Raw genomic sequence first — 27,972 nt, 5'->3', positions numbered from 1 at the left:
GGGGGGACTACGATTGCAGTCGGGCCAGGTAGCGGCTTCGTCCTTTCCGAGAAATTTTACAGGTAACAATAGTGCAGTTATGCATTAGGATTCGAAGTTCAGTTTGCTTTGTGACATCATCGGGTAAATATCGTTAATTGCGCATATTAAATCTTTGACTGAAGGTGAACCAAAAAAACTTGATTTGTAGTTGCTGCCGCGCCCTTTTTTCTTCTTTTGTGTTTTTCTCGAAACCACGTTTTTCAAACTAGTGGGCACCATAACTCAAAATCAAACATACCGATTTCGATGAAATTTTTACCACGTATTCTTTATAAAATTATCTATAGAACTACGAGCTTTTTTTGATTGGTTGTTTCATTGTCAAGTTATAAATTTATTTAATGTACATTGAAATCGTCTTTTTTCTTCAAGTCACTGCCATTTTTTCAAAAAAATTAAAAAAATTTTTTCCCCTCGTAGTTCCATTCGATTATCTGTCTAAATAATACATTTTGTTCTTTGAATTTTTCCAATGATACCCCAGTGAGAAATCGTGCCCACCAGTAATGAGGATTTGGAAAAACAAGCACCAACCAAAAATTTATATCCCCGCCATTTTTTAATTAAAAAAAAAAAATTTTTCCTGGAAATTGTTCGGAAATATAAAAGTTTCCGTATAAATATTATGTATGCGTTAAAAAATAAATTCATTTTTTAACCTGTTTTTTCCGAGCGTTAGGGTAGTGCAACTCCTTAATAAATTGATGCCGAGTTTCCAAATGGTTCCTACAATATGTTTTTCCCTATTAGATTAGATCTATTGATTATATCTATATAAAAATTGACTATGAGCAGAACTAATCGTTCAATTATGCATTTTCGATACCATCCGTTTGAGTAATAAATGAAAAATTTCGTTCAAATTTTAAGTTTATCGGTCGATTTTTACGCAGGGGAGACGGCAAACAACTTTTTTTTTTCAAAAACATAAAAGTGACAATAACTATGAATTCTTCCAGGGGTCACTTTCCAAATTCTGGTTAATTCCATGAGTGCCAATGATGAACAGAAGAATTAAATTTTAGAAAATTAAATATCGAACTTAGTTTTGGAGCTATTTCGAAAAAAACAAGTTATAAACAAATCACGTTTTCTCAAGTCCAGAGTTAACCTCAACTCTCACTTACTATTTGGCAAAATTTCAATTTTTTTGAAATTTTTTTACTCGCCTGTATTTTTTATCAACTAATAAATGACCCCTGGTCAGACTGGTCCACCCACAGGCATTTTCAAAAATTTTTTTTTTTTACATCTCAGACCATTCTACATCGTTTTCAAGCAAAAGTAGATTTTTCTTTGGTCAGGATTGGACGATTGCAATGCTTGCGTTCGGAAGTAAAAAATTGAGACTGCTTTTTTTAGATATCTTCCTTTTTCTGCTACCATTATGGTTTTATAAGCGCCTCTCGTCTTATAACCTTAAGCCTCTCTCTGTCTGTCCTCCTTCTTCTTTTTGCGGTAGTATGAACCGACTTCTCAACTGCACTCATTGGGCTTGTAGTGAGGGAAACCATGGAAAAATCCAGTCTTGCAACTGGTCGGCAATGCAGGGATTCTGCTGTATTGACTAGTCACACTAATTCAATGAATACAGTACTTCATGCCTATCGCCGGCATTCTCCAGGCAGAGAGGTGTAATTAAGCGGATACCTATCTAAGTACTACCCCAACAAAACGTTATTTAGCTTGAATGTCGCCTAGCGCCGGGATGGCGCTGGAGTCACACACCACCCGCGTAGCTACTATACCGCTACTCTAAAAATTGATATAGTAATTTAAAATTTGTCGTCCCGAAAGGTCTCTTTTATAATGCCATTAGTAGTTATTAAATCAACGCTCAATCGGACATAGAGTTCAAAAGATAGTCGACTGTGTATGTACATATTATTTCTTCAACATCTCCGTAACGACATGACTTCATCCCATTATTTTCTGTCAAAATATTCATCTTGATAGCCCCTGTCGAGGTGAATCAAAATATGCATACCCGTCCATACAAAGTCCATACAAAAGACAGGTGAGGATATATTTGAAAAACAACTTACCATTTTCTCTTTCCATCTGAAGACATTCAAGAGAAGTTCAGATCCCAAATATGACAGTTTATAAACTAAATTTGTTGTTTCTTTTTGTTTTATTTTACAGAAAGGAAGACTCGAAGATGTAGTAGTGAACACAACTTACAGAGGCAAACAACTCGGGAAGTTATTAGTAACAACAATTGCTCAATTAGCAAAGCGTCTACAATGCTACAAATTATCTCTGGACTGTCGTGATCGCTTAATTCCTTTTTACGAAATTTTAGGCTTCAAACGAGAGCCTGGAAATGCTAATGCTATGAACATGAGAATTGAAGCGATTAGTGAACAATCTCGATTGTGATTCTTGCTTTGTCGAATTTCGACAATTTTACCTTAGATTAGAACACAAATTGAGTAATTTCTTAAAAGAAAATGGCAACTGAAAATAGCGCAGGGATGAAATAAAAAGAATTTCCACATGAAAATGTTTATTCAATAATAATTATTTTCTACTAAAGTAATGTATATTACACTGATTCTTGTGATATAACTTGCCATCATGTTAAAAATCGATATATTACTTGTTTAAAAAACCATTAAACTTTTTTAGCTGCAGGTGTTGTACGTAGTCTGGCAGCTCTTTTTGCTTCCATTTGTCGTTGTCGTGCCAACTTTTTTTCCTCACGTTTCTTTTTTGCTTCTTCCAATTTGTTGCTAGGTTCTGATCCGCCTAGAACAGAAGGAATAATTGTTTCATCAAAGAATTCATTAGGCTGTCGTTATAAGTGGATCGTGGAGTGGATGTAATGCAGATTATTTTTAGGGCTAACCACCGTGATATAAACATTATGTTTAGTAGCAGAGGGAATAGACGGGCCATAGAAAACATACAGTTGTTTCTGATAACAGTTATTAACGAATTATTAAATTAGTTTAGGATGTTTTTCTTTCTATTTGGGATGTGTGAATAGTTTGGGCATCATTATAGTTTATACCTGAGTAGGACAGTCTGGATTTTTCGATGCACCAATGTTCGGCAGTTGAGAATATAATAATCCATTGCACATACAGTACGAAACGTTGGGTATTCCACGCCAAATCGACCGCTTTTAAAGCCGCCCCCTTTCGATCTTGCCAAACATTTTCTATCCTTTTCTACCTTATGAGAAACGTTTCTCTGAATTTTTTCAATTTTTTCTTCCAACCCAAAGAAGGTGTTAATTTTTTTTTAAATAGAGCATTTATCTTTAAATAGTCATAACGTCTTTAAAACTTGACCCTTCAGTATTCTTTTTTAATTTTAGTTTTTGAATGAATTTTTCGGCAAAAACTACAGCAAAAATTTAATATTCTTAAATATTTCTTTCTTATTTTTTTAATTTGATTGTAAAAAAGTTTCCAAATTTCCTAAATTAAGAGTTTTTCGTTTTCATAAACTCGATTTATACAATAAAAGATATGGTATTAAGGCCCTGTTGGCTTATCTAATTATCTCATATAAATTGTTTTTTTTTTTAACTAGACCCTTGGTGCAGGCCTAGATCAAGCAGCAAGCAAAAGTGAAAACAAGTGGGGAATTGCTCTTATATCGCATATCATATAGTTGTCTTTGCTAATAAATTAGCAATATGCTTCCGAATGATTATTCCTCGTATTATCTTTCTTTTTTGTAAATAATCTTTCATTTGTATTTCATTAAATTTAATAATTTGGTAACATTGTACTTTTATGACCTAAAATTCAAGTAGGTACTCCATTTGAAAGAAAAAAAGATTCAATTAGGTTGAGATGAGGGTGAGCAATTAGAGAAAATAAATGGAAAATGATATCACATATACACATATGCATACATACATTCGGACACGGTTTAAAAACTGCATTTATATCCCAGCGGGAGTAAAAAGCGCGATCGAACCGAGCGAAGCGAAAAGAGTTTTCTCCCAGGAGTGTAAAATATACTATACTTTTATAGCCCCCCTCCCCTCGCCCCTCTGATCCTCAGACATTTACTACTTGTGCTTTTCTAGAATTACCCTTCCATTTCAATTAAAAAGCATGGACTCCATATTTTTCATTTTTTTTTACTTTTTTTCGGCTTACATGCATTTCTGTGGTGCAACCCTGCTTGATGCACGGCTACACCAAAGTTTCAGAAAAAAAAACTATTTCTGCGCGTTTTATGTTAACATTAAATCTCATTATTTCGCTCCCGCCAGGTGGAATACTTGCTTCATTTTAGGTCTCACCTGAATTGGTTTTGGGACGGTGGCTGGAGGAAGAATAGGGATAACAACATGGCTGTCGTATGTTTGACCTAGTGCTCCGAAGTAATAAAATGAGGAGCAGAGCCTTTATTCTTCTCAATACTGCGTAAATTCATTACCTAGCAAGCTTAGATATACTTTAAGTACCTAATTTATTAAAAATGGATACAAACTTACAATTAATATTAATTTTATTAGTTCGGAGCACTAAGTCAAGCACACAACAGCCATGTTGTTATCCCTATTCTTCCTCCAGCAAACATTCCAAAACCAATTCAATTGAGACCTAAAATTAAGCGAGCGCTCCACCTGGCGGGAGCGAAATAATGAGATTTTATGTTCACATAGAACGCGCAGAATTTTTCCCCCTCCAACCCGGCCTTATTACAGTATTATATTACCAATTTTAATTGATATTTTAATTAAAAGTTCAATTCTTGTTGTAATCATCGTAGATTGAGACTATCAATTGATAACATAGTACTGTAAAATTGCTTAATTGTATTCGTTTTAATGTATCAATAAAATTTATGAAAAATATAGTTTTTTTGTGTTGAAAATTGTTTTGCAATCAAATAAAACAGCTATAAAAAAAATTGGCCCACTCTGAGATTGGCATGGATAACCACAGAATTACTTGAAGTTTTTTCTTAGTGTGATGTTGGAGAGTTTTATCGGGCTGTAAACATAGGTATACACGATGAAGATTAGCGATCAGATCGGTATACGCACTGCTACTTAGTTTGACTCATGGTTAGCTTAAAGTTCGGAGTTCAGAGGTCTGCTGTGGTCAGCTCCCAATCATACTGTACTGTCTCCAGTCTTCACGACTTCGTCAGGGCTCTCACCAAATCTCAATTTGCTGAGCCGAGCAATCTTACGGTTAGTTTTCATAGTTAGTTTTTTGGTATCACTGATGCCAAGTCAGTCAAATAGTGCATCATATATAGAACTGGACTTTTATCTAACCGTGGGACTGCTGATACCATGACTGGATGACAAAAAAGAGAGATCATATTTCTCATTCTTACCATCCACGATTGCCTTCAGTATTAAAGATATCTTCTTTTTAAAAATCGATGCATTGTTTAACTCCCACATGAGAAAACAAATCAAAAATGGCAAACTTTGAAAAAAACAACGGTTTTTCTTGAAAAAAGCGAAAATTTCATAGACTTTCCATCTTGATTTTTTTTTGTATTTTTTCCAAGAAATCCATTGAAAAACAAAGATTTTGAAGACAAATTCATAACCTTTTTCGGGTCGAGTAAAAAAATTGGAAAAAATTTTAAGAAACACTTCTCATGGGGTCGAAAAGGATGGAAAATTTCTGAAGAGGATCGATTTGATATAAAATACATCCCATGTCCATATTAGTGCATCAACTGATAATTTTTCTAAACGTAAATGTAGCACAGACTATTTTCGTGATGCTTTTCGAAATTCACTTTGCAGAGTTATTTAGGAAGGAAAACCATATGTTTTCGCGTGGAGTGCGTAAAAGAAAAGGTCGTGCGCAAGTTCAATTTTGGGTGCGTAACGCGAACTTTCATGCACCCAGTCACACTTTACGTACACTACACGGTTCCGAAGAGTGATCTTGAGACTACAGATTAGACAGGTGTTACAAAATATTATATTTCGATATAATTGCGGAAAAGTAGCTTTAGCAGTAGTAAAATGTTAAACAAGTTGCTTTTAGAGATTTATTAATTCACCTGCTAACTCTATAGTGTGAAATTCATCCAATTCCTGAAACTCCTGATCATCCCAACCAGTTTCAGAAGCTTTTGTACGGTCCTGAACTCCTTCTGCACCCTCTTCTTCCTATGTACAATGAAAAAAATCCTTTTGAAAAATAATGAGAATAATAGAGGGTTTCTCCTGGGCATTGGGAGAATTAATCCCATGTAAAAATAGGGCAAAAAAGAGACAGCATCATTGAAGGTAAAGTAGTTATTTATAGTGGTTTAAAGTCAACCAATTAAAAAGTGATGTTGGCGTAAAATTGTCAATATAACGGTAGTAGTAGAATAAATTGCAGAGAAAATTGGTCATTTCGATTGATCATTTTGATTTTAACCCATTAGAGTGCACTATTCGCGACCATATGACTTGTTCCAATCTCATAATCTTCTAGGCTACAAGAAATTATCGAACCGATAATTTCCTTCGGACCTGTCGAATGTCTTTCACAAATTTGGCAGATATCGCTTAACTAATCATTAAATCGACATTATAGTTTGTGGTGAATTGAGGAGACTAATTGTAAAACGAGTCGATTTTGATGAAATGCGATAGAAGAAATCGATTTAAAAAAAAAAGAAAGCAGTGTTCCTAGTGATACTGTAATGTCACAAGTTGAATAATCATGAACTTTGAATGAACCCTTTCATCTTGTGAGTAAAAAAGAAATTTCTCGAATACTGAATTCGGGGTGATTGAAATCGAACTGAAAAAAAATATCTCAGGAATGCCTTCTGACCTTCAAAATGAAGTCAATCTTACCGGTTCTTCCTCTAAACTACTCCAATGATCGTTCGATTTCGAAACTGTCGCGCATGTAGACGGATTACTCGTGCTTGTGGTCGTTATGCTAGTAGGCTGTTGCTCCATATCTCCCCAATTATCAGCGTCCCAATCCCAATCTCCATCAGAATTAGTATGGGCCGTGTGTTGTGAATCATGGTCATGATCGGGTTCCAATGAAGTCATGCTCGTTGCACTACTTGTCGTTGCCGTCGTACTGGCACTGCTTTGAGAACTACTCGCTTGTTCTAAATATTTAAAAATATGTAACAATTAAATCTTCCCCGAAATTATATTATTCACCCAGTACCTATCACAGAGTTCATAAATTAGAGAAAGAAAGTTAGAAAAAATAAGAATGTAGAACAATGCAAAACAACAGGCCAAAGTAGAACACTAGATTATGTTATTTTTTGGACTGAATCAATGTATTAAGCAGATGCTTCAATTTGCCTCACTCTTGTATACTCATTTTTAGCTCATAGGAAATCGTAAGGCTTCAACAGAGACATTTTCAGAATTTAATTTTGAGTCCCGCAAAATCGCATTTTCTCACTTCTGTATTCTGTTCGAGTTTTGCGAAATACTCACCGAGTGATGCAGGTTTATTCAGTAGAATGCGTGGTGCACCGTAAGGATTGGAAGATTTTGGAGTATCTGATTGACTTCGATAGAATTTAGCTGTCATCGTTGTAACAGCCCAACCGGCCCACGTGGCTGCTGCATTGCTGAGACTTGGAGTTGCAGTATTGACGTCGGCCTCTGTTCAATGAATAAATTGGTAAGTTAATTGATAATAGGCGTATTCAAGAAATTAATGAAATATCATCATGTTATCCGTCTCATCCATTATTTACGGATGTAACTATAACTCTAAAACGTTGCAAAAATTGTGTGGACTTTCTGCGACGGTGGGTATTAATTCAATATAAAATGCCAATGTTTTTTTAATACCCATCGCGAATACCCATCTTTGCAGCAATTTTGAGGCACCAAAACAGTCACAAAATCATCTTTTGGTCACTCAGATCATGAAGCAATACTTGACGGCCGTCTAACTCTGTTTACGGACTAAATAACAAAAAATATTGTTCGCCACACGACCATGAAGAACTTTTTTAATTGATATGAGTATAGAATTCACTTTCGACTGATTCGCTAACCTCATATTCGCCAGAAACAGTATTTTTCTAACCTAGGAAGGGAACATAAAGGATACCTTCCTACACGCAGAATTTAGCTCACCTATGCGATTTACCTTGCCTTCAGTTTGGCTGGTAATCTTGCGTGTGGGCAAAAGTCCTTTATGTTCCATCCGTAGGTTAAAAAATGTTATTGAGTGAATAATTTTTTGAGCAACGTCCGGAAAGAACACTGGGATGAACACGAAAAAGATATAAATTACCCATTGATTCTCGAAGTCCAGGGTCCTCTGAAACTCTCTCGAGCTTTGACAAAAAGCCCCGGATAGTGCGGAAAGCGTGATCTCTGACGCTCTTATCAGCATCAGTTGTTAGTGGACACAAGGCCGGAAGAATACGATTGGCCACCTCTTGGAGTAAATAGTATTGCTGAGTAATTGCTAGTGCAGATAAACTGGCACTCCTTGCCGGGGGAAATGGATCTCTTGTACCCCGAATAAATGCTCCAATCAGTACCTTGGATTGATTTATTGATTTATTAATTGGTTCACTTATTAAAAGTGCATCCAAACAAAAAAACAAAGAGAAAATGCTATTTAATTGATATTTATTCATTAAATTTTACATTAAAAAAATGTCACCTTTTGACGAATTTGCGGATGTAGATGTTGAGCAATTTTCCCCAGACAGACTGTAGTATTAGTCCTTATCCCACCTTGCTCATCACTAGATTGTAATTTTGCAAAGTATCTAAGAACTTCAACGTTGAGATTATTGTAATCTAATTTGGGTGCTAAATGAACCACAGACTTGATTGTTTGTTCTCGTACAGCAGGATTCGTATCTAGAAAACCACGGGCTACCTAAAAGACATGACAGTGTTCTTCTTAATTTTTTTGTTTGCACTAATATAACTTTTCGGTACTGAAAATAAGTATATCATTATCCTTATTTCAAGTGTATGTTAAACTTAATTCAAGTGTATAGATTATATTTAATATACTAATAATAATGTACTTCAGGTTGCGGCGTACAATAAATTGCGAAGCTCCAGCCCTTGGATTATAATGTACCATTGGCTGAGCAGATCGATTGTGTCGGGTTTTGAACGAGAAACATCGGAAGAGGTTAAAGACATTGGATTAGGCATGCTGAAGGGATTGTTGGTCTCTGAGGTCGAACAGAGTACTAAGGAGTCCTGGAGAGGGTAGATACGTTGTGACAGCAAGAGGCTCGAGATGCTCTGGGCAAGGATCTGGTCGGCCGATGGCAGAGAAGCAGAATGGGAGGTATATGAGGGTCACAGGCGTTGTGGTGGATTCTGGAACCCATCCTGACCAAAAAATAATGGATTCTAGATGAAGATTGGGCCTGAGGGATTGAGAGATTTGGCGAGGAAGTTTTACAGCCAATAAGTTTTCGCCTAGAAAATAGTGATACAGTAATTGAACCAAGATGGCGAAGAGGTCTCAAAGGGGCCTATGAGATGGCTGGAGGGAGCAGGACAAGTCTTTGAAGACCGGAGGAGCGGAAGAGGAAACTACGCTTAGTATCTGAAGAGAAGCAATCTAGGAGGACACTCTGACAACCGACGCGATGGCGTAAGGAGAAACACCAATGTCAGCGGGCTTTTTTTCCAGTGCAGGGACAAAGGCAATCTTCAAACGGCTGCTTCTACGCTCTGAGCACTCAATAAGTCAAACACAGTTTTTAAGATTTGTTTTTCTTTTAATTTATGTAACAAGGAGAAGCTTCTATAATCTGTATAATTATTATAATATTTCTGCATAAGGGATGGCAACAAAATGTAAAAACTCTAATGCGCATACATATGATAAATAAATTTAATATTAGGTGCTAGGGCAATATCAAAGAAAGAAAATCTAGTCGAACCATCTCGCAGTTGCCTTTAACTCCGAGGTGTCAGAAATTCTGAAGAAATAAATCTGAAGGGTAGAATAGGCCACTTTCTTCCCGGCATTAGGGGAGTCAAATCGAACTTTCCATGTAGGTATGATAGAAAATGTATTACTCAATATAAAATTTTGATAAACCATGAAATGACCATAGTGACGTATAACATTGACATCCTTGTCACATTTTCACCTAATCGAAAAATGCTTCTCATCTATGCCTTGCCACCCTGTCTTGTCTTCACTGACGTAACAAAAAGGGACCTAAAAAATTTATCGCGGGCGCGAGCTGATTTTTCTCATCAAGAAATTACCATTCGAAGTACCGTTTAGTACAATTTGTCACCTAAGAATCTTTACTAATCACAAGGAAATATATTTGGCATTAGCAAATGTTCTGGGAGTAATTATACAGTGAGTCCCAGATTCACTTGTAGAATCAACATTTTGCAAAAGATTTGGAATTTTTTGTTCTCAGTGTAGCTATTCGGGTAAAAATTACCTAATTTTTAGGCAATTTTTCTCAAATGGCTAGATAACTTTCACCAAGTAATCGTCATGGTTTTCTAAGCGGTACAGTACTCCTTCCCGTGCGGCTAAAACACAAGGCGGTTAACGAACGGATAGGTAAACTTGACAGACTTTTTCTCTCCATGTAGTTCACAGAATAGATTAAGGGTGAACTGACGGATAGGTATCTATACCTATAGGTAAGCACTACTCAGTAGATTTACGTTGGGTTTAGGTTATATAGTGGATGGTGGAGAGAGGGACGGATTCGGAGAACAGCGCAAAAATATTATTATTAATAAAAGAAATTATAGACTTTATCTTGCTCAACTCAACGTATCTTTTAAGCCCTTCCTTGAAAGGGCTAAATATTTGTTAAACTAGTTGAAATTATTGGTAATCTCGACGATTCTTGTTCGAGTGGCAATAAACAAACAGAAAATAAATAAATTTATTGTTGTCTACGAAGTATCGCACATAGTCGGGTTTCTCCACCGGATTTCAATAAATACAAAAAGAAAAAAATATATGTACGAAAAGACTGCGTAGAGGAAAATTACGTGAGCAAATATGAGATAAGAGAATTTGAAAACCCAAGAAGAGAGAGACCGATGAATTGTGGGAAAAGGAAATGGGATCTTAAACTATATCATACAAACGGTGTACGTAAACAGCCGACTAATTAATTTTACCAGGCCCTACCCGCTTATTCGATGAGCATCGGACAAATGTCACTACCGAGAGGGATCTATTGCAGACAGTCATCTGAAATTGAGGGTTCCCCGAGCATCCGGGATCGACATATTCATATTCGAACCATTCATATTTAAATGAGGGGACGCCAAAATTCGGAACAATGATACTAACCCCAATTTATTTTAATAATCTTTCTTAAATATCCTAATTAATAATCTCTCTTCATCACAAGGACAAGGACACTAAAATGACAAAACTAGCAACATGGCTACGGTTATTTAGCGGCACGCTGATCTTGGACGTCTCTGCCGATTTTCTATCCTTCGACTCAATCCCCCGGTGGCCAGGTGCAGTGAGTAAGTTCATTGCCTCACAGCAGATAGGTTCCAGGCTCCATTTCTAGCCGGGTAGAATGGTAAAATCTAACCATTCTTAAGAAGTCTTGATCAGTCCCCCATAGTCATCACCACTCGAAGCCATATAGATCAAGTGATAAAAAAGAATAGCACATCCCTTGGGAGTGTTGGTGCCTCCAGTTAACCTGTTCGTCCCGAAGAGCTTTTGCGAACGACAACCCTCTAGTGCAGAGGTGGGCAACCTCAGCTCTCGGAGCTTCTCCAGCTCCCGACCTTCATTAGGCAAAATTGTCCCAAGCCATAAAATTTATGGCTGCACCCCCTTCGGACCCACGATGCCCTGCGTGTAGGCAAGAGTAGTGGAGATATTCGGCAGAAACTTGGTGGTGGGAAAAGTGAAATAGAAAAATTCATTTTTTCAATTATTGTTTTTTCTGTTGTTATCCTTTTGATTGGTCATTGCTTGCTTTTAATTGTCTTTGTGAAAAAAGATTTCGTACCTTTCGTAGATTTCTTGAAGTTATTTTGAAATTTTAATTGAAATATTGTTTGGAAAACAATGATTAAATATTACCATGTTGATAATAGACCTGACTTGACATGCATTTTCAAATTATTCATTTCTATATTACTCGCTCTCGATGCCAAATTAAAATGAACAAATCTCACAATCACAAAAATTATCGACATCCTCTAATTTTTAATTGACGATGAATTATTTCTTTCTCAAGTTCACGAGCATCCCACTTTCATTTCCACCGATCAATATTGAATCTAAAACATCATCTTTTAATTCCATTTTTTTTTCATCAAAAAGTTTAAACCATTTTGCCGTCACATTTCAGTCACGCGCATGCACCATTGCTCGATGTTACCCTACCACACAAATATATGACAACCCTTGTGATCACGTTAGGTCCCTTATAATTGGAACCTTAATAATTTTATCGCTGCAGCTCCTGAGATTGCCCACCTCTGCTCTAGTGCACGCCCGCTCGTAATTACACCTCTTATACCCCTTTTCGTGACACGATAAAGAATCTACATCATTCTTCATTAACTTTCAATACTTCCCTAATGATCAATCGAACAATCAATCTCTTGCTGTATGTCACACCCTGTTTCATAAATAACCTCCTGAAGATAATCTATAATTTTGATTAAATGGGTTAGGACAGAAATTTACCTGCGGAAAAATAGCATCATTAACTGTAGACGGTTGTAGATGATTGACAAATCGATCAAGTTGTTGTAGAAGTCTCAATCTTGTTGCACGATCATTTGATGCAAATAATTTGACAACACAGGGGACAACTCGACGTTGGTATTCCGCATCAGGTAATTGAGTACCTAATTGCAGTAATGGGGGTAAAACTGCACTTCCGGCTTCACCAAACTCAAAGGCAGCCAGTAACTGTGGCAATATTTTGTACCTCCCAACACCTTCGGGAAAACTGTCTAATTGTCCAGCTAAACAGGAGAAAAATCGGCCCTTTTCGCCTTTTTCTTTCATTTGAATTTCTTCTAGAAACAAAAGGGCATCGACCAGATCGTTTTTGAAGAATCCTCCGTTGCTTCGACATCTGGCTATTACATCGGCTGGATTCGGGCGACCTTCAGAATTTGTACCCGTTAATTCACGGTATACGGTCATCAATTGTTTGGGAATCTACAAAAAATAAATTCTATATCATCGCTGAAAATTCCTCAAATTTAATTTTGAAATTACTCAAAATCTAAAAATTCATAAATATCCCATGTAAAGTACATTTTGTGCTGGAAATCCCCTCCAGAAAGTGGCAAAGTTCAATTTTTTTTTTAAATTGACTTTTTTAATTATTGATTCCTACTAGATGTTTAGAATACTGTCCAAAAATTTGAAATCGATTGGAATAAAAGTTTCGGAGATAGAGCTTTGGAAAATTTAGCTCTCACGGCCAGCTTTATTATTGTCGTTCAAAATTTTAAGCACGTTTTTCTCGAAACTGTATGGTTATTTTTTCCTTCATTCAACAACTAGTCCCAAATGTTACCTAAAAGTTGTAATTTTTTTGCTACTTTGCAATGATCCTGCCATAAGTTTGGCTGTTAGCGCGATAACACCTTATGTCGAATGGGTCATTGAAATTAACGTTTCCATAGCTGAATTATCCGCATTTTTTAGTGAAAATTTCCGGAAACCCATAAAACCCCTTGCGCTCGTTTTATATTAAAACATACGACAAGTGATAAAAATCCCATTGGTGTTGGAAAATCATCAAGCAATACAGAAAAAAATCACGGAATTTGGATTTTTTAAAAAAGTAAAATTCTAATACGTTAATTTACAGTTAAAGCAATTGGTAGATATTAGACCATTTATTGATTTACCTGGTCAATACTTTTTAATTTGCCTTTTTGTCCAAGTGGTCCGTTAAAGGCTTCCCAGATAAGACATCCAAGTCCCCACATGTCAATCGAGCTGTTCACATTTTTTCATCAATATTTCATTTAAAACCTAAATAGTTCAAGGATGAAGTACTCAAGCGTCTTGATTCTCAAAATCAAGTACACAAATTAGACAAAAGAATTTCTCTTACCATTTCGTAGAAGGTTTAACTTTGTCTCGAGCGTCAGGCGGTGTGTAGTGTTGTAAAGGGTGGGGTAAAAATGTATAAGGTGCATCCACTGATGTCATGTACTCAACACATCCTAATTTCCATTCTCCACTCTCGTCATTTACGAATACAGAGTACAAATTTACATTGTTATGACGAAGATTGCCATCGTTATTCAAAAAACTAAGTGCCCTCTAGATTCATATAAAATTCAATCAAATACATTTTATTATAGCAGCAATTTGTTCTATTTAGGAGACCCAAACGTAGATTTTCATCTTCATCTTCCTAACAAAAATTAAAAAAAAAAATTCAATGATGAAGAACTGACAGAATATCACTATAACTGAAAAATAATTTTCTTGTGAAGGTCTATCAATCTTATTGACAAATAAATTTTATAGATGAAAAGTCCGCGAAATTTTCAGTCATAATATCATCTTGCGTTGCTTAGGAGTATGTAGGAGTAGGGAGTTTTGGCAACACTGAAATTCCCGAAGCTTCAGCCCGTAGCGCCTGAATTACGCTATGTCATTTCGTTAAAGAAAAGATAGAAAATGCAACAATAGTATATTTCGATATAAGTGAGACGGAATTTTCACGAGTGTGAAGTTGGCGAGCCGAGGCGAAGCCGAAAGCTGCCAATCACACCAACTGAAAATTCCCGGTTCACATGTGCCGAACAATATTTTTTGACATTGATTTTACCTTCAGCGAGTGCCGGACTGTGCACTCTTTGGTTACTAGTAAACGAAAAAGTACGAGGTAAACGTAGCAGCTATGTCAAAAAAAATTTATTTGGCTCCAGAATCTCTATTTTAGGGTTAATTGCTTTTCTCCGTGTAATACAAAAAAAAATATATATATCTGCGAGAGGAGTGGATAGAAGGAAGTTATCTCACAAAATATGAAAAAAAAATGACTCGTGGACGCAAGAAGAGAGACACGTTTCTAGAGGAGAAACCTCATCACCAGGTGCCCATCTTCCATCAGAGGAATAAGCTGAGGTCCTTCGTAGAACTTGTAAACGGCCGGAGTAGGTTCCCGATTGGGAATTGTCAGGCGAACCTGAGGTTTGATCAGAACTTGATATGGCAGTGGTCAGTGTCAACTGATCGGGCAGAACTTGATAAGAGACTGATCAGTCTTCGATTTGCCCAACCTGATCCGTACGAGTATGATCAGGTCCTAATAGGATGAGCTTAATATGAACCTGAGGTTCGCTCATCTGTGATCATGCTGATCAAGTTCGGATCAGGTGGGCCTAAACTTAAACTGTGATCCACCCGCCTGCAACTATTCGAATCAGATTCTGATCAGATTAACCTGACACGAAGTTGTGCTGTCCCAGGAATTATTGGGTTCAAGTGCACATCAGATGAGCTTGAACTAAATAATTTAATTATTAACTTATCATTATTATTTTCTTATCTCGTAAATTAAAAGGCTGGATGATCCTCGAGGGCTTCGACTTCACCTTGAAGACCACCCAGCAAGCTAAGAGATACGAAGAAGTCCTAATCGCTCTGCAGTAGCGCTCCAAGCAGAGGGTGAGCACTACTGTAGTCCAGAACGATGCTGTGTAAGTAGAATGGACCCAAGTATGACAGCCTTTTGTATCAGGCTGAAATCATCGAGCGCAAATATAAAAAACTGTTGCATGTCGCCAAGAGAGCAAATGATCAGGACGATTAGTCCAATCCTAAGCCCGCGGTTCAACTGACGCAGCTCCAGCAGCAGCGGTTGGTATTTGAGCCGTTTCTTCTCTTCCTTCGCAGCAATATTGCTCTCCGCTAGCGCCGAGAACTCCATCACGTGGATGCCTTTGTCTTCAAAGTTGAAGAAGACGATATCAGGTTTCGTCGCAGCGACGAGCCTGATCGTCGCAAACGACAAGTTCCAGTAAATCTTAGACCTCTAATTCACGACGACGAACTCAATATCTCCTAGAGCATAAGGCAAAATCGGCGTCCGATCTATCCCATAAGAATGCGGCAGATGGTAATACAACACTCTCAAAGCCACGTTGTGACGGTGGATATAACTCGTCACTGCATATGTTGGACAAGTTGACAAAAGATGCATCAGAGTTTCCAGGAACTGTTTGCAAACCCGCCACCTAACATCCGGAAGTTGCAACCCCATAACCCGGCTCCTATAAACCAGGGTGTTTATCACACTATCCTGATGAAGCCCTCGGTTTCGGACATTAAGCCAGCCGACTTCAAAAATGAACAAGTCAGCTGGATGGACAAGCCCTGTCCTTCCAGATGATGAAAGAACACGCCATGCAGAGGCCTGTCAACATGCAGACGAAGCAAGGTGGACTGCTCCGCCTCCTTCATGGTCGCTCTTCACCGAGATTCAGTCATACTGGTCAATGAATGACTAACTAGTTGACCACCTCGGCCACGATGAAACTACAACCCAAGAGCCTCAGTTGCGGTATCCGCCGCCTTGTAGAAAAAGGCCTGACTCCCACGAAGCTCATGATCGTGCACAAACTCCAAGAGAGAATCCAAGCCGTCCATCACGTCATAGGCCAAGCCAGGAACCAAGTGCCCATGGAGAGATTCTAGCCTGAGTAGTTCTCGGCTACCACTGTCACGCGGGAAGTATAAACGGGTCACGAAGATGGGAGGTGTAGGCTCCTGTAGATGTTCATTAATTTACGAGTATCCTTGTGCAACTACTTCAGCTCATCCCTCCTGCATTTGAGCACGCCAAACGAGTAAAGAAGAACTGGAACAGCGAACCTGTTTGTTGCGGTCACCTTGTTCTTTCCGGAGAGCTCGGACTTCCAAACTCTCCGAAGCCGCCGACAATACTCCCCCCGAAGAGTCCCCTTGACCGCATCAGCGTCCACTACGGATCGCTGATTCAAGCTAAGGTACCTATACGACTCCTCGGCGCCAAGATGTCTAATGATGGTTCCATTCACAAGGTGTACCTCTCCCATCTCGTCCCCAACCTTCCCCCTCTTCATGTGGAAGACTGCGCATTTGTCCAATCCGAAGTTCATACCGATCGCGCTTGAGTACGCTGCAACAACAAGCTGGAGCTTGAGTTGCCGCACTCCAGTGGCAAATACCTTCAGATCGTTCATATAGAATATATGGCGAACCTGATGCCTTCGATCGCCGGGTCTTCTGGCTCCGTATTCACCAACGCCGCGCAAGGCGACAGACAGGGGCATCAGTGAGATGCAAAACAAGAGAGGGCTTAAGATATCGCTCTGAAAAAAGTAAGCCGACGCGCACCAGATGTTATGGTGAAGTGCGTCCTCCAAACTGGTGCAAGATGCATCTCACGATATTTTCCTCTACTGCAAGGCACTTCGAGTAGCAAGAAAATGAGCGTATGATTCGTGCTATCAAATGCCTTACGAAAGTCGACCCAGGCCACTGACAAGTGCCGATACTATATCGAATTGCGTAATCTGTAGCGCTTGATGAGTAAGTTCTCTTTGCTCCCTGACAGCAACCGTTTCGCCCCTTGCTGTTCATGAATCTGTCACCACACAGGCTACATCATGCAAGATACGCTCATTCCCGACTCCTCTGAATAGTTTATAGAGCGTATTCAGGCATGTCATCGGCCGGTAATTTGCCGGGTCAGACAAGTCTCCCTTCTTCAGAAGCAGCACAGTTCTCCCTTCTGTCAACCACTAAGGGAGCATCACGCAACACATCGATAAACGATGTGAGAACCCGAACCAGATGGCTATGAACCAAGGTAAACCTCTTCCACCAAAAGACCCTTGATGCCATCTGGACCCCGAGCAGCATGGTTCTCCATGCCTCGTAACGCAGCTTGAATTTCCTCCTGAGTAACTGGGGTGAATTCCGCGCGCTGCCGACGATGTTCGTCAACAAAACACACGAAATTGTGAAGAGCTGGAGTCTCCATCATGAGACGAGGAACGTGACTGTCAAGTGCTCCCCAGGATTCCTCAACTTGCTCGACTAATGGCATCTTGTCGGGTGCAGGCGCTGAAGGCTCGACTGGAGTCGGAATGAAGGACAGTATTGTCCACCACTCGCCGCAATCGCTTTTTTAGGGACCGCTTTGTAGCCCCTAGAACTCGAACCCTCTCGACAAATCTCTCCTTGCTAACCAGGAGGACTGCCCTATTCAATGTATGATGATGATACTGCAAGTTCGCAGATATTTTGCGAATTGGAGATATGAAATTTCGTCCATTTACGATGAAATGAATCACACTCTGAATTTGTGACGCCTGCTTCCGAGCCATCTCGATTTTCCCCTGAAGCTATGTAATTCGCCTCCTCATCTTCAGCTCAAACGATCCCCTTGCAAGGGTTCGCGGCTTTAGTCGACGCGCTGCTTCACAGAGCCTAGTTTATGTCGAGCAATCTAACATTCGGGGAGAGCACCGTAGCCAGTGTCTCATTCTCTAACGCCAGATTGTCATGCCGAATACACAACTTTCCCGTGACACATTCCCTCCTTGATCCCATATCCCTCGAAGCACTGCCTGGCACCTTGTCACGATGACAAGTAGGTAGGTTGCTCCGAGTTAGACTCAACGCTCCTTACAGAAATCTGAGAGAAGCGACCACTCAACAGTCGTCGTGGAAATCATCGAGCAAATCATAGCTCTGCCGACGTAAGTGACTAGCCCCATGTCGAAGATGCTGTGCGCTAAAATGCGCAAACTCGGGGTGCATGGCACACCACAAGTCCCGACCAAGACAGTCGCCGGCTGACTGTCAATCCAACATTGCATGAGGTCCTCCTTGAGCTTCTCCGACCATCTAATCCTATGGACAGCCAAGTTATTAGCATTGTCGGTTCTAGATCGGTCGTCCCTCCCAACTGATCCATGGTCCCCCTGCGAAAGGAATCGGCTGTGGGGGGCTATGCCGCGACTCGTTGGTAGAACCCAGTCTTGGAAATTACGGGTAGTTAGCCCGCAACTAACTTGGCTATTGCTGCAGCATGGAACACCATGCTGCTGGGCAGTGGATACGTCAACTTCGCTACGCCTTAAACTTATTATCATTATTATTTTTATTATTATTAAAAGTATATTAGGTGAAATTTTAATTGATTAAATTTTAATTTCTCAAAGTGAACCAATATCCCCAATATACATCGCATATGCAAAATAGTTCACTCAATAATAATAACGCAATAGTCTAGTGGCTAGGACATAGGATTAGTACTCGTAAGGTCCCCGGTCTGATCCCCAGTATCGGGAAAATAATGAAATTTTTGCAGCATTAATTATAGTAGGCATCCATTGATAGAAGATATACAATATGAAAAAATGATTAATTTTCTATTTTTAATTCATTATCATTGATAAATATCTATAATTTCGGTTATCAAGTACGTTTCGTTTCATACCTTTCAGTCTGTTCTACGTCATTTACAGGTACAATTAGAGAATCGAAAAATCGAAAGATGGCAGTACTTTCATTTGGAAGCAAAAATTATATAATTAACTGCCAGTGAAGATCCCCAATTGTAGTTTTGACTTGCGAGTTTCACGGGTACTAATCGGTAATGTCTGGAGTTTAAATTCCGTACGAAAGTGATAACGTACGGTCTGTACAATTACGAATCGATCTGACATTGAATGTCTTCTTCGAATCTGTATTATTCAATATTGATGGTATGTACATAAACGAAGCGCTAATATGAAACTTTTTATGACTACTCAATTAGCCAATTAGTAAATTATGTAGGTGCTAAAAAAACTTCTTTACCATTTGGATCTCCAAAATTTGTAAAACTTTAATGATAATTAAAGGTGACTTACAGTAATTTGAAAGATTCCCCAAGCAAAATACAATTCCTTCTTAACACCTTCTCCTATATCAATCTTCTTCAGTAATCTAGTGTGGAGGGGCTCCACACGTTCTGTCGCTAAATAAATAACTTTATCTGTCTAAAAGAATTATAAGTAATGTTAGTCCCAACATTCTCATTAATACTCAAAAATTATTGATAGATTTTAGAAACAAAGATATGATTCCAACTTGACCATGGAATTGTCATTTTTCAAAAATTCATTCATATCATTAGTCTCGCCGTAATTCTAAGATTCTTTATTTATTTAGATAATTCTGTATTTTTTCCCTATCTTTGATAATTCTCCAATATTGTTACGAAGTGGAAGTTTTCTCATTGATGTTTGTTGGGTGAATACTGTTGAAATAAATTGGCATTTTAACAGTAGTATTTTCATTTACACGAAAAATACTTATCAGGAGAGTTGTACCATTTTGAAAGCTCATTTCTCGAGCTTTAGGATAGTATAGAATATTTAATCAGTTTCGTTTTTAATTACTAAAATTACAGTATATATTCTTAACACACACATTAAATGGAACACATTGTTATCACATTTAATCGTTCATATACCAATGCAAACTGGAAATAAGCCAATGAAAATAGTATAATTGGAAAGCTCAGCAAGTGAGCTTCAAAATGATATAGAATAATTCATTTGTCTAATCTGTTAAATCGTTCAAATTTTCACATAATCGTTAACATTCAAAATAAATGTGACAGGTCGTAATGACGCTTAGTGATTCATAACTCAGAACAGAATGCACATAGTTAAAGGAAAATAGTTTTAATGAGAAGCAGAATAAATGAGCTGTAAAATGATATGTAAAAGTCATATAGGCTGGGTGCATGGGACAGAGCTAAGCGAGAGGGAGGGAGGGGGAAGTGCTGGTATGAGCAACCAGACGGACCGGCCACACGGTGATAATGTCGATGCCTATAGGTTAAGCCAGACACAGAAAGGTAGGGAGAGGAGCGGGACCCTTGAGGCTGGAAGGGAAACACCTCTATCATTAACCGAGGTTAGGACCAATAGCATGGAAGGACTTGAGAGGTGAATGACGGACTGGGAGCAGTCATGGTGGACATGGAACAACTGATTAGGACAGAGGTAAGGCAAGTTGCTAGGCACAATACATGCAAGGAAAGCGAGAAGAGAAGGGTACAAGAGAAGAATAGAAGACATAGGGAGGACGAACAGGTTGCACAACTACAAGAAAGATGTAAAGAGGCAGAGGACGAAGCAGAGGTACTGGCGAGAAAAGCGGAGTAGTGGAGAGAAATGGCAGAAAGCTGGAAAAGAAAAGCCAGGGGTCTAGAGAAGGGATCCACGGGAAAAAAAAGGAGGATATAAAACCGTATGAGGACGCAGAATACTGGACGGAAGATGGCGAAGAGGAAGAGCATCAGGCAGTCGTTGTTATTACTACTGGAAGCCTGGGGGGATGAAACAAGACCAGCAAACTAGAGTCGGAGGAGAATAAGAGGATAAGGATGTAGAGGGTGACAGGGTGGAAGAACACAGGGATGAAGGGGCAGTGGGGGGGGGGGGCGAGAAGGAGAAGGGAAAAGAAGCGGAGGAACCCAACCTGGCCCAAACGCCAATAGATTGGGAGATAGCGGGGGCGATGAATATGATGAAAATGGAAAAAGCGGTAGGAGAAGGTGGTATCCCAGCGGAATCTTGGAAGAACCTCCTAAAGGAAGGAAACGACGAATTGATCGATATTATTAAGGAGATGTGGAGAAAAGACGAGTTTGTGGACAGATGTAGGTTGGCAACGATATACCCCATTCACAAAAGGGGCGACCTCAACTCGGTGGGAAATTACAGGGTAGTATCCCTACTGAGCATTGGATATAAAGTACTGACATCAATAATGGCTCGGCGACTGGCAGGTTGGTTGGAGGAAAATGAGAAACTATCAGGAGAGGAACAATGGAGTAGGTATTTGTAGTAAACACTCTGATCGGCAGTAGATTTAAGAAGAAAGGGGAGAAGCTCTACGTAGCATTTGTGGATTTTAAAGCGGCGTTTGACAAGGTGGACAGAGAGAAGCTGTGGGAAAAGATAAAGAATATGGGAATTCAAGGGAAGTTCTCAAGGATGACACCGAGGATATACGAGGGAACGAGGAATCGAGTGATAATGGGAGAGGGGCTGACAGGAGAATTCAGGAAGAAGGGGAAGGGGGTGAGGCAAGGATGCCCATTAAGCCCAATATTATTCAATATCTTTATCCAAGATCTAGTGGAGGCCTTCGAGAGGAGAGAAGATGGAGGAGCAGCAATAGGAGCAGGGGCTGTGGTTAAGGCTTTTGTACTGATGTACGCAGACGATGCGGTTTCGATAGCGGAGGGCGGGGCTGGACTAGAAAAAATGTTGGAGACACTGGAGCGCTAGTCAGACAACAATCAGATGGAGGTGAGTGTAGAGAAGACCAAGATAATGATCTTCAGGAGGGGAGGACGGCGGAATGCGGAAAACTGGAAGTATAAAGGGACAACAATAGAGGTAGTGAAGGAGTTTAAATACCTAGGATTGGGGTTCACGACAAGGAACAGTTTTGGAAGGCATATGAGGAAGCTGGCGGGGAAAGCACAGTGTCGGGTAAATAAGGCGTGAAGAGAAATAACAAGAGGAAAGCCGAGGAACCAACGAAGGCGGCTGTATTTCATGGGGGGAACGGTGAAGGGAGCTGTGTTGTACGGAGTGGAGCTATGGGGATGGAAAAGGCAGGAAGTGATTGAAAGGGTCCAGAAGAAATACACCAAGGCGAGCGTGGGACTGGCAGTGTAGAAGTGCAAGCTGTGAGGAGAACGGCGCCGTTCCGGTTGAAGGTGAGCAAGATAGATGAAGGTAGGTGAGCGAGAAAGTGTTTAAGGGAGGAACTCAAGGGGATCCTAAATAGCCATCCGTTGGAATGGGGAAAAGGGGTGCAGGACAAGCTGAAGTCATTGAGAGATGGTGAACTGTGAAATGTGAAATGGTGAACATGAGGAGGTAGAAAACAGACTGAAGGAGCTGCTGGAGACGCTGGAAGATCAGGAAAGACAACAGAACTGGAATAGAATAGAGAAAGCAAAATACTGTGATTATTACAACAGGGTGAAGAAGAATAATTAAATGGCTGAATATTGGAGGGATACAGGCCTGAAGGTAGGGCAGAAACTAGCCTGGGGAAGGTGGAGATGCGGTAATGTGCTCAGGGGTGGGAAGAAAGGCTTTGAGAAGGAGGAGTGTAGAGCGTGCGGCAGGAAAAAGGAACTCCTGAAACACGCGGTGGGGTGCAAAGTCCTGATGAGCAGACTAGGACAGGAGGATGAAAAGTTGCAAGAGAGCAAGCAACTGGAAGAGGTGGGGATCAAGAGCAATTGAATTGCTCAAGGAAGAACCCACAAGGAAAATATGTGATAGACTGGGGAGGCTTGAAAAGACACTGAGAAAGGCGGAGACGTGATAGAAGACAAAAAGGACGAGAGAAGGCTGAGCTACGAAGAGAGAGGAAAGAAACGAACAAGTGTCAACCTTAAATCTGCGAAAGCTAAAAGAGGGAACGGCTAAGCCGCTCAATTGGGTCCAAACTGTTATAATTTGTTAATTTTATCAATATCAAAACCGTTACATATTAATATTAAAATGTTAAAATATGAAAATGTATCTACTGAAAAAAAAAACTGAATGGGTTATGAGAGACAAAAAATGGCCGGTGACGATGTAAAACAGAGAGAAACGTTTATAACATCAAAGACGAATAAAATTTGAAAAAAATATAAGTCATATTTATTCTTCCATTAATTTGATGAGGACATGTGATGAAATATAACGTGGATATTTCATATGATCACAAGCCGAAACGCTCGCAACGAAAGACCGAATCGATATCAATGATAGAAAATAATATCATTCGAAAGCCCAGAAAATCAGCTTTCAAATGATACTGGAAATGCAGTCTTTGCTTATATTGGCGCTGAAAATTTGGTCGAACCGAAAACGTCCAAGCTAGATGTGACATACCAACTTCATCTTTCCTGATATTCAAATACTCGTAAGTTCGGTTTACGTAGAGATAAGTAAATGAAATTTGAACCATTTATAAGCTGATTTAGCGAGCTATAGGGTTGCGCCTCATTTATATATAGGAGAGGGAGACATTGCGGACTGAAAGTACAAGTGAATATATGTGGTGTATTGCGAGTGATCTTAAGTAGTAGAAAACTTCTGCTATCATCAATCATGTAAGCTATGTATTTAAGGCTAACCCCATTATAATGGATTTTTTTTTGTATTTACATTCACAAACAGTTTCTGTTGAGGTGCATATATTACGTTTTAAGCCATGCTTCTACTGATATCGCCTGGAAAACTTGAGAAAAAACTAATGATAGAATTTGGAACTCTATTCGAATTTTTCATAGATTGAAAGAAAACAAATTGTTTCTTTGCAAGTTATTGTTTCGAGAAAAGGGTGATCCATTAAAAAAGACATGGTTTCAGTTTTTGATGTTTCTTTTTTAAAGATGTCGAATACCTTAATAGCAGTATCTTAACATACTAGTCGGTTAATATGAGTTTCAATAAAGTCAGTTTGGTTCAAAATGACATTTATCACCTTCTGCGTTATTACGATGTCTTATTGTGTGACAAAGAATGCTCGAAATCGACAAAGATTTCAGAAATTTTCGCGGAGATTGCAATAAATAATTATATTTTGAAAAAGCAGTAAATACTCGAATCAAGTTAAGGTCCGAAGAATTACACCACTATTTAAGGCCCGGTTAGAGTATCTGATCATCTCGTATAGTTTTATTATTTTTTTTATCTGAAATTTTGGTGCAGGCTTAAAAAGAGTAAAAAATAGTATTAAAATGTAAAGTCCAAGCTTTTTAATTGCGATGGAAAGTTAATTCTAGAAAAGCACTACCTGTGAATGTCTGATTTGATGAAGCTGTGGGGAGACGAGCGGGCTGTGAAAGTAAATCATTTCCTGCGGGATTCAGGGAGGATTATTTTACAAAATCGTTCTCTGAGAAATTTTTAATTATTTTCTAAGATTGTTTCCTTCCTCATAATTGGCAGATGTCTCCGAATTAGATGGCGAAAAAATGAGATGGTGATGAGCGGAATATAAGTGTACGGAATGTAAGTCACTCCGTACGCAGCACATGAAAGGCAATTGCTGAATATTATTCATCCAAGAAATTTGAATATTTGAGTATTTTTGAATTTTCTCAGTCGCAATAATCTTACCCTATAATGGATATAATGCAGAATTCTCTAAATTGGAAACCCAGAATTAAGGTGGTGATAAGTTGTCTCGGGGGGATGGGTAGAGGAAGTGAAATGAACGCATACCTAAATATTTTTTGCGAAACATCAAAACATAAAAATTGAACTCTGCAAGGTTCATCCTTCCTTCCCTTACCCGTGCAAAGTGACCAATGATCACTACCTCCATTGAAGGTTTTTAATTCCGAGAATTCTACGCATTATACGGTAAAATTGGTGTAATTAAAAAAATATCTATAAATTTCTTAGAGAATAATATTTAACAATTGTTCTCCATGGGCTGCGTACGAAGTGATTTACATTCTGTACACTTCCCCTCCAGCCCTCTTCTGTCCCGTTGAAGTGACAGCTGATCGCCACGTCAATTTTTCGATATCTAAGTTGGGGACATCTGCTAATTATGAGGTAAGGAAATTATGATTGCAAAAATTTTAAAAAAGAATTAAAAATTTCGCAGAAAACGACTTTGCAAAATAATCTCCCTTAATCCCTCAGCGAATGATTTACCTTTAGAGTCTTTCGCTCACCCCCCTGCTCCACCAATTCAGACATTTGCAACTTGTGCTTTACAACAATTATCCTCCCATGTCAATTGCAAAGCACGCACTCTATTTTTCAAATTTTTTCTAACTTTTCTTCCAGCCTACATGCATTTATGTGGTGCAGTTCTGCTTGATGCAGGGTTGCACCAAAGTTTCAGATGCAAAAAAAAACACAATCTATACGAGATAATCATATTATCCAACCGGGCTTTAAATGGAAAGAATTTAACAATTATAAGTGGCTCACAGCCTGCCACAGATAAAAAATGTAATAAAAAATAGAATCTTCCGAAATTACATGGGCCCTGGGGCAAAACTGTCCGCATGCTTTTCGCCAATTATTTTATCCCTATCAATTGAGACTATTAAAATGACAAACTCTTCCTTGTTTTTGCTGAAATATGCTGAATGGTCAAGTTGAAGCCCTCTATGTATTAATCAACCTTGTACTCGATATTATAAGCAGCGAACATATAACCGATAGATAATTTAGTCATTAGTTTCCTTGATAGAAGGCGTGTCATCTACTGTCAAATCTTCAGTCAATTGAAATGTATAATTACCTCCAAACTGTCGATAAAAGTGAGAATACTTGGATGTCTGAGTGTTTTCAATCTCTTTACAGCATTTCTAGCAATTTCTAATTGACTCTCCCCAGCGGCTTTAATGTCGTAAACAAACACAGACACATCCTCGCCTCCAGAAGTACTCTAGAACACCCAAAGACAAAAGAATGTACTTCAAATTGATTCCATACAATTTTCCGCAAGTTTTTTTCTGTTTCTATTGTCAAAATATCTATTTGTCAACAACAACAGAGGGAAATCAATTTTTCGAATACGTAAAGAAATGAGTAGAAACTAAACACTTAAAACACTACGGCTAAGTTCTCAGCGAAAATATTTATATACTCATAATTATAACCAGTTTTTCGTTTAAGTGAATAAATTACCTTTTTTTTTGCTCTATAAAGCGTCCAAATGCTTTTGCCGTCGAGTCCATCCACAACTTCACCAATTTCATATGGAAAATCTTTAGTGGGATCCCGTGAAAACAGAGACCACATTTTGAATCTCAACACAAATCTTGGTGGTCACTAAATTCATTAACTTGACTATTACTGTCATTTGAAAACTTTCTTGTCAGTTGCTGAGGCACCCACTTGTGCTCCAAGCATTCACTAATCTCTATAATCACTCTGTATCGTCAACCTGACATCTCATAACGTATCAGCCCCTCGACACCTCAATCCTTCTATTTAACAGCAAATGGAATATTTTTGCTGTTATACTAGGTTTTCGTCCCCCATCAACTTCAACAACAGCGCAGAGGAATATTTTACTAAAAGCTAACCTCGTTGCTAATGGATTTTTAACCGACATAACTCTATGAAGACTATATTGAAGTCAGCATAAGTTTTTCCTTCGATTTTAGGAGTGAGGCACATAGTTACAAATGTGACTACGTGGAGTGGCAGTGAAAAGTATTTTAAATTTTCACCTTGAGAGGGCTACGTTGTACGAAATCGCATCGTACTACGCTCATTATATCTACCTTTTCAATGGCATTAACTTACGCTAACCGCGCATACACTTTATGCTAGCTTATAATTTATAACAGAGGTGGGCAACCTCAGGTAGGCTCGGAGCTGTAGCCATAAAATTATTGAGGTTTTAAATATAAGGGACGTAACGTGATTACAAGGATTGTCGTATATTTGAGTGATGGTTAACATCGAGCGATAGCGCATGCGCGTGATTGACATGTGAGGGCAAAATGGTTTGAATTTTTATGCACGTGTTCGTACATATTTTTTTAGTTTAAAAAAAATGGAATTAAGAGATTATGGTTTGGATTCAATATTCATTAGAAATGAAAGTGGGATGCTCGTGAACTTGTGAAAGAAATATTTCATCGTCAAATTAAAGATTAAAGGATGCCGATAATTTTTTTGATTATGAGAAAATTATGAATTTTAATTTGGCATCGAGAGCGGGAAATACAGAAATCAAATGAAAATTAATGTCAAGTCAGGCTTTATTAACAACATGATAGTATTTAATAACTGTTTTGCGAGAAAAATATTTCCACTTCAAGAAATGTATTAAAGGTACAAAATTTTTCATTATACAATCGATTAAAAGCAACCAATAACCAGTCAAAAGCATATAACAACAAAAAAAGCAATAATACAAAAAATGTTTCTATTAGTGAAATGGAAAATTTTTCTATTTCACTTTTTCCACTATC

The 27,972-nt window shown here is 38.6% G+C and overlaps 2 protein-coding genes across 2 annotated transcripts in view; one reads left to right on the top strand and one right to left on the bottom strand.

Moving 5' to 3' along the window:
* Gnpnat (glucosamine 6-phosphate N-acetyltransferase) overlaps positions 1 to 2,548 on the top strand; it is a 16,578-nt gene extending 14,030 nt beyond the window's left edge. The window contains exon 6 of the mRNA XM_011307457.1: positions 2,188 to 2,548. Within this exon, the coding sequence (XP_011305759.1) occupies positions 2,188 to 2,424 (237 nt within the window). The 3' untranslated portion in view covers positions 2,425 to 2,548. The remainder of the gene's footprint in view (positions 1 to 2,187) is intronic.
* On the bottom strand, positions 2,439 to 27,161 carry yata (N-terminal kinase-like protein yata). The gene is made up of 12 exons (XM_011307458.1): positions 26,675 to 27,161; positions 26,286 to 26,432; positions 19,859 to 19,987; positions 14,053 to 14,264; positions 13,844 to 13,934; positions 12,660 to 13,142; positions 8,640 to 8,861; positions 8,262 to 8,514; positions 7,448 to 7,618; positions 6,836 to 7,104; positions 6,046 to 6,154; positions 2,439 to 2,793 (listed from the first exon to the last, which is right to left on the bottom strand). Exons 1-12 carry the CDS (start codon positions 26,786 to 26,788, stop codon positions 2,660 to 2,662), a joined length of 2,334 nt encoding a protein of 777 aa, XP_011305760.1. The 5' UTR covers positions 26,789 to 27,161; the 3' UTR covers positions 2,439 to 2,659.
* Between the last annotated feature and the right edge of the window lie 811 nt (positions 27,162 to 27,972).

Source organism: Fopius arisanus, unplaced genomic scaffold (assembly GCF_000806365.1).
Source record: "Fopius arisanus strain USDA-PBARC FA_bdor unplaced genomic scaffold, ASM80636v1 scaffold00054, whole genome shotgun sequence".
Taxonomy (NCBI): domain Eukaryota; kingdom Metazoa; phylum Arthropoda; class Insecta; order Hymenoptera; family Braconidae; genus Fopius; species Fopius arisanus.
This window is presented reverse-complemented; position numbering and strand designations above follow the sequence as displayed.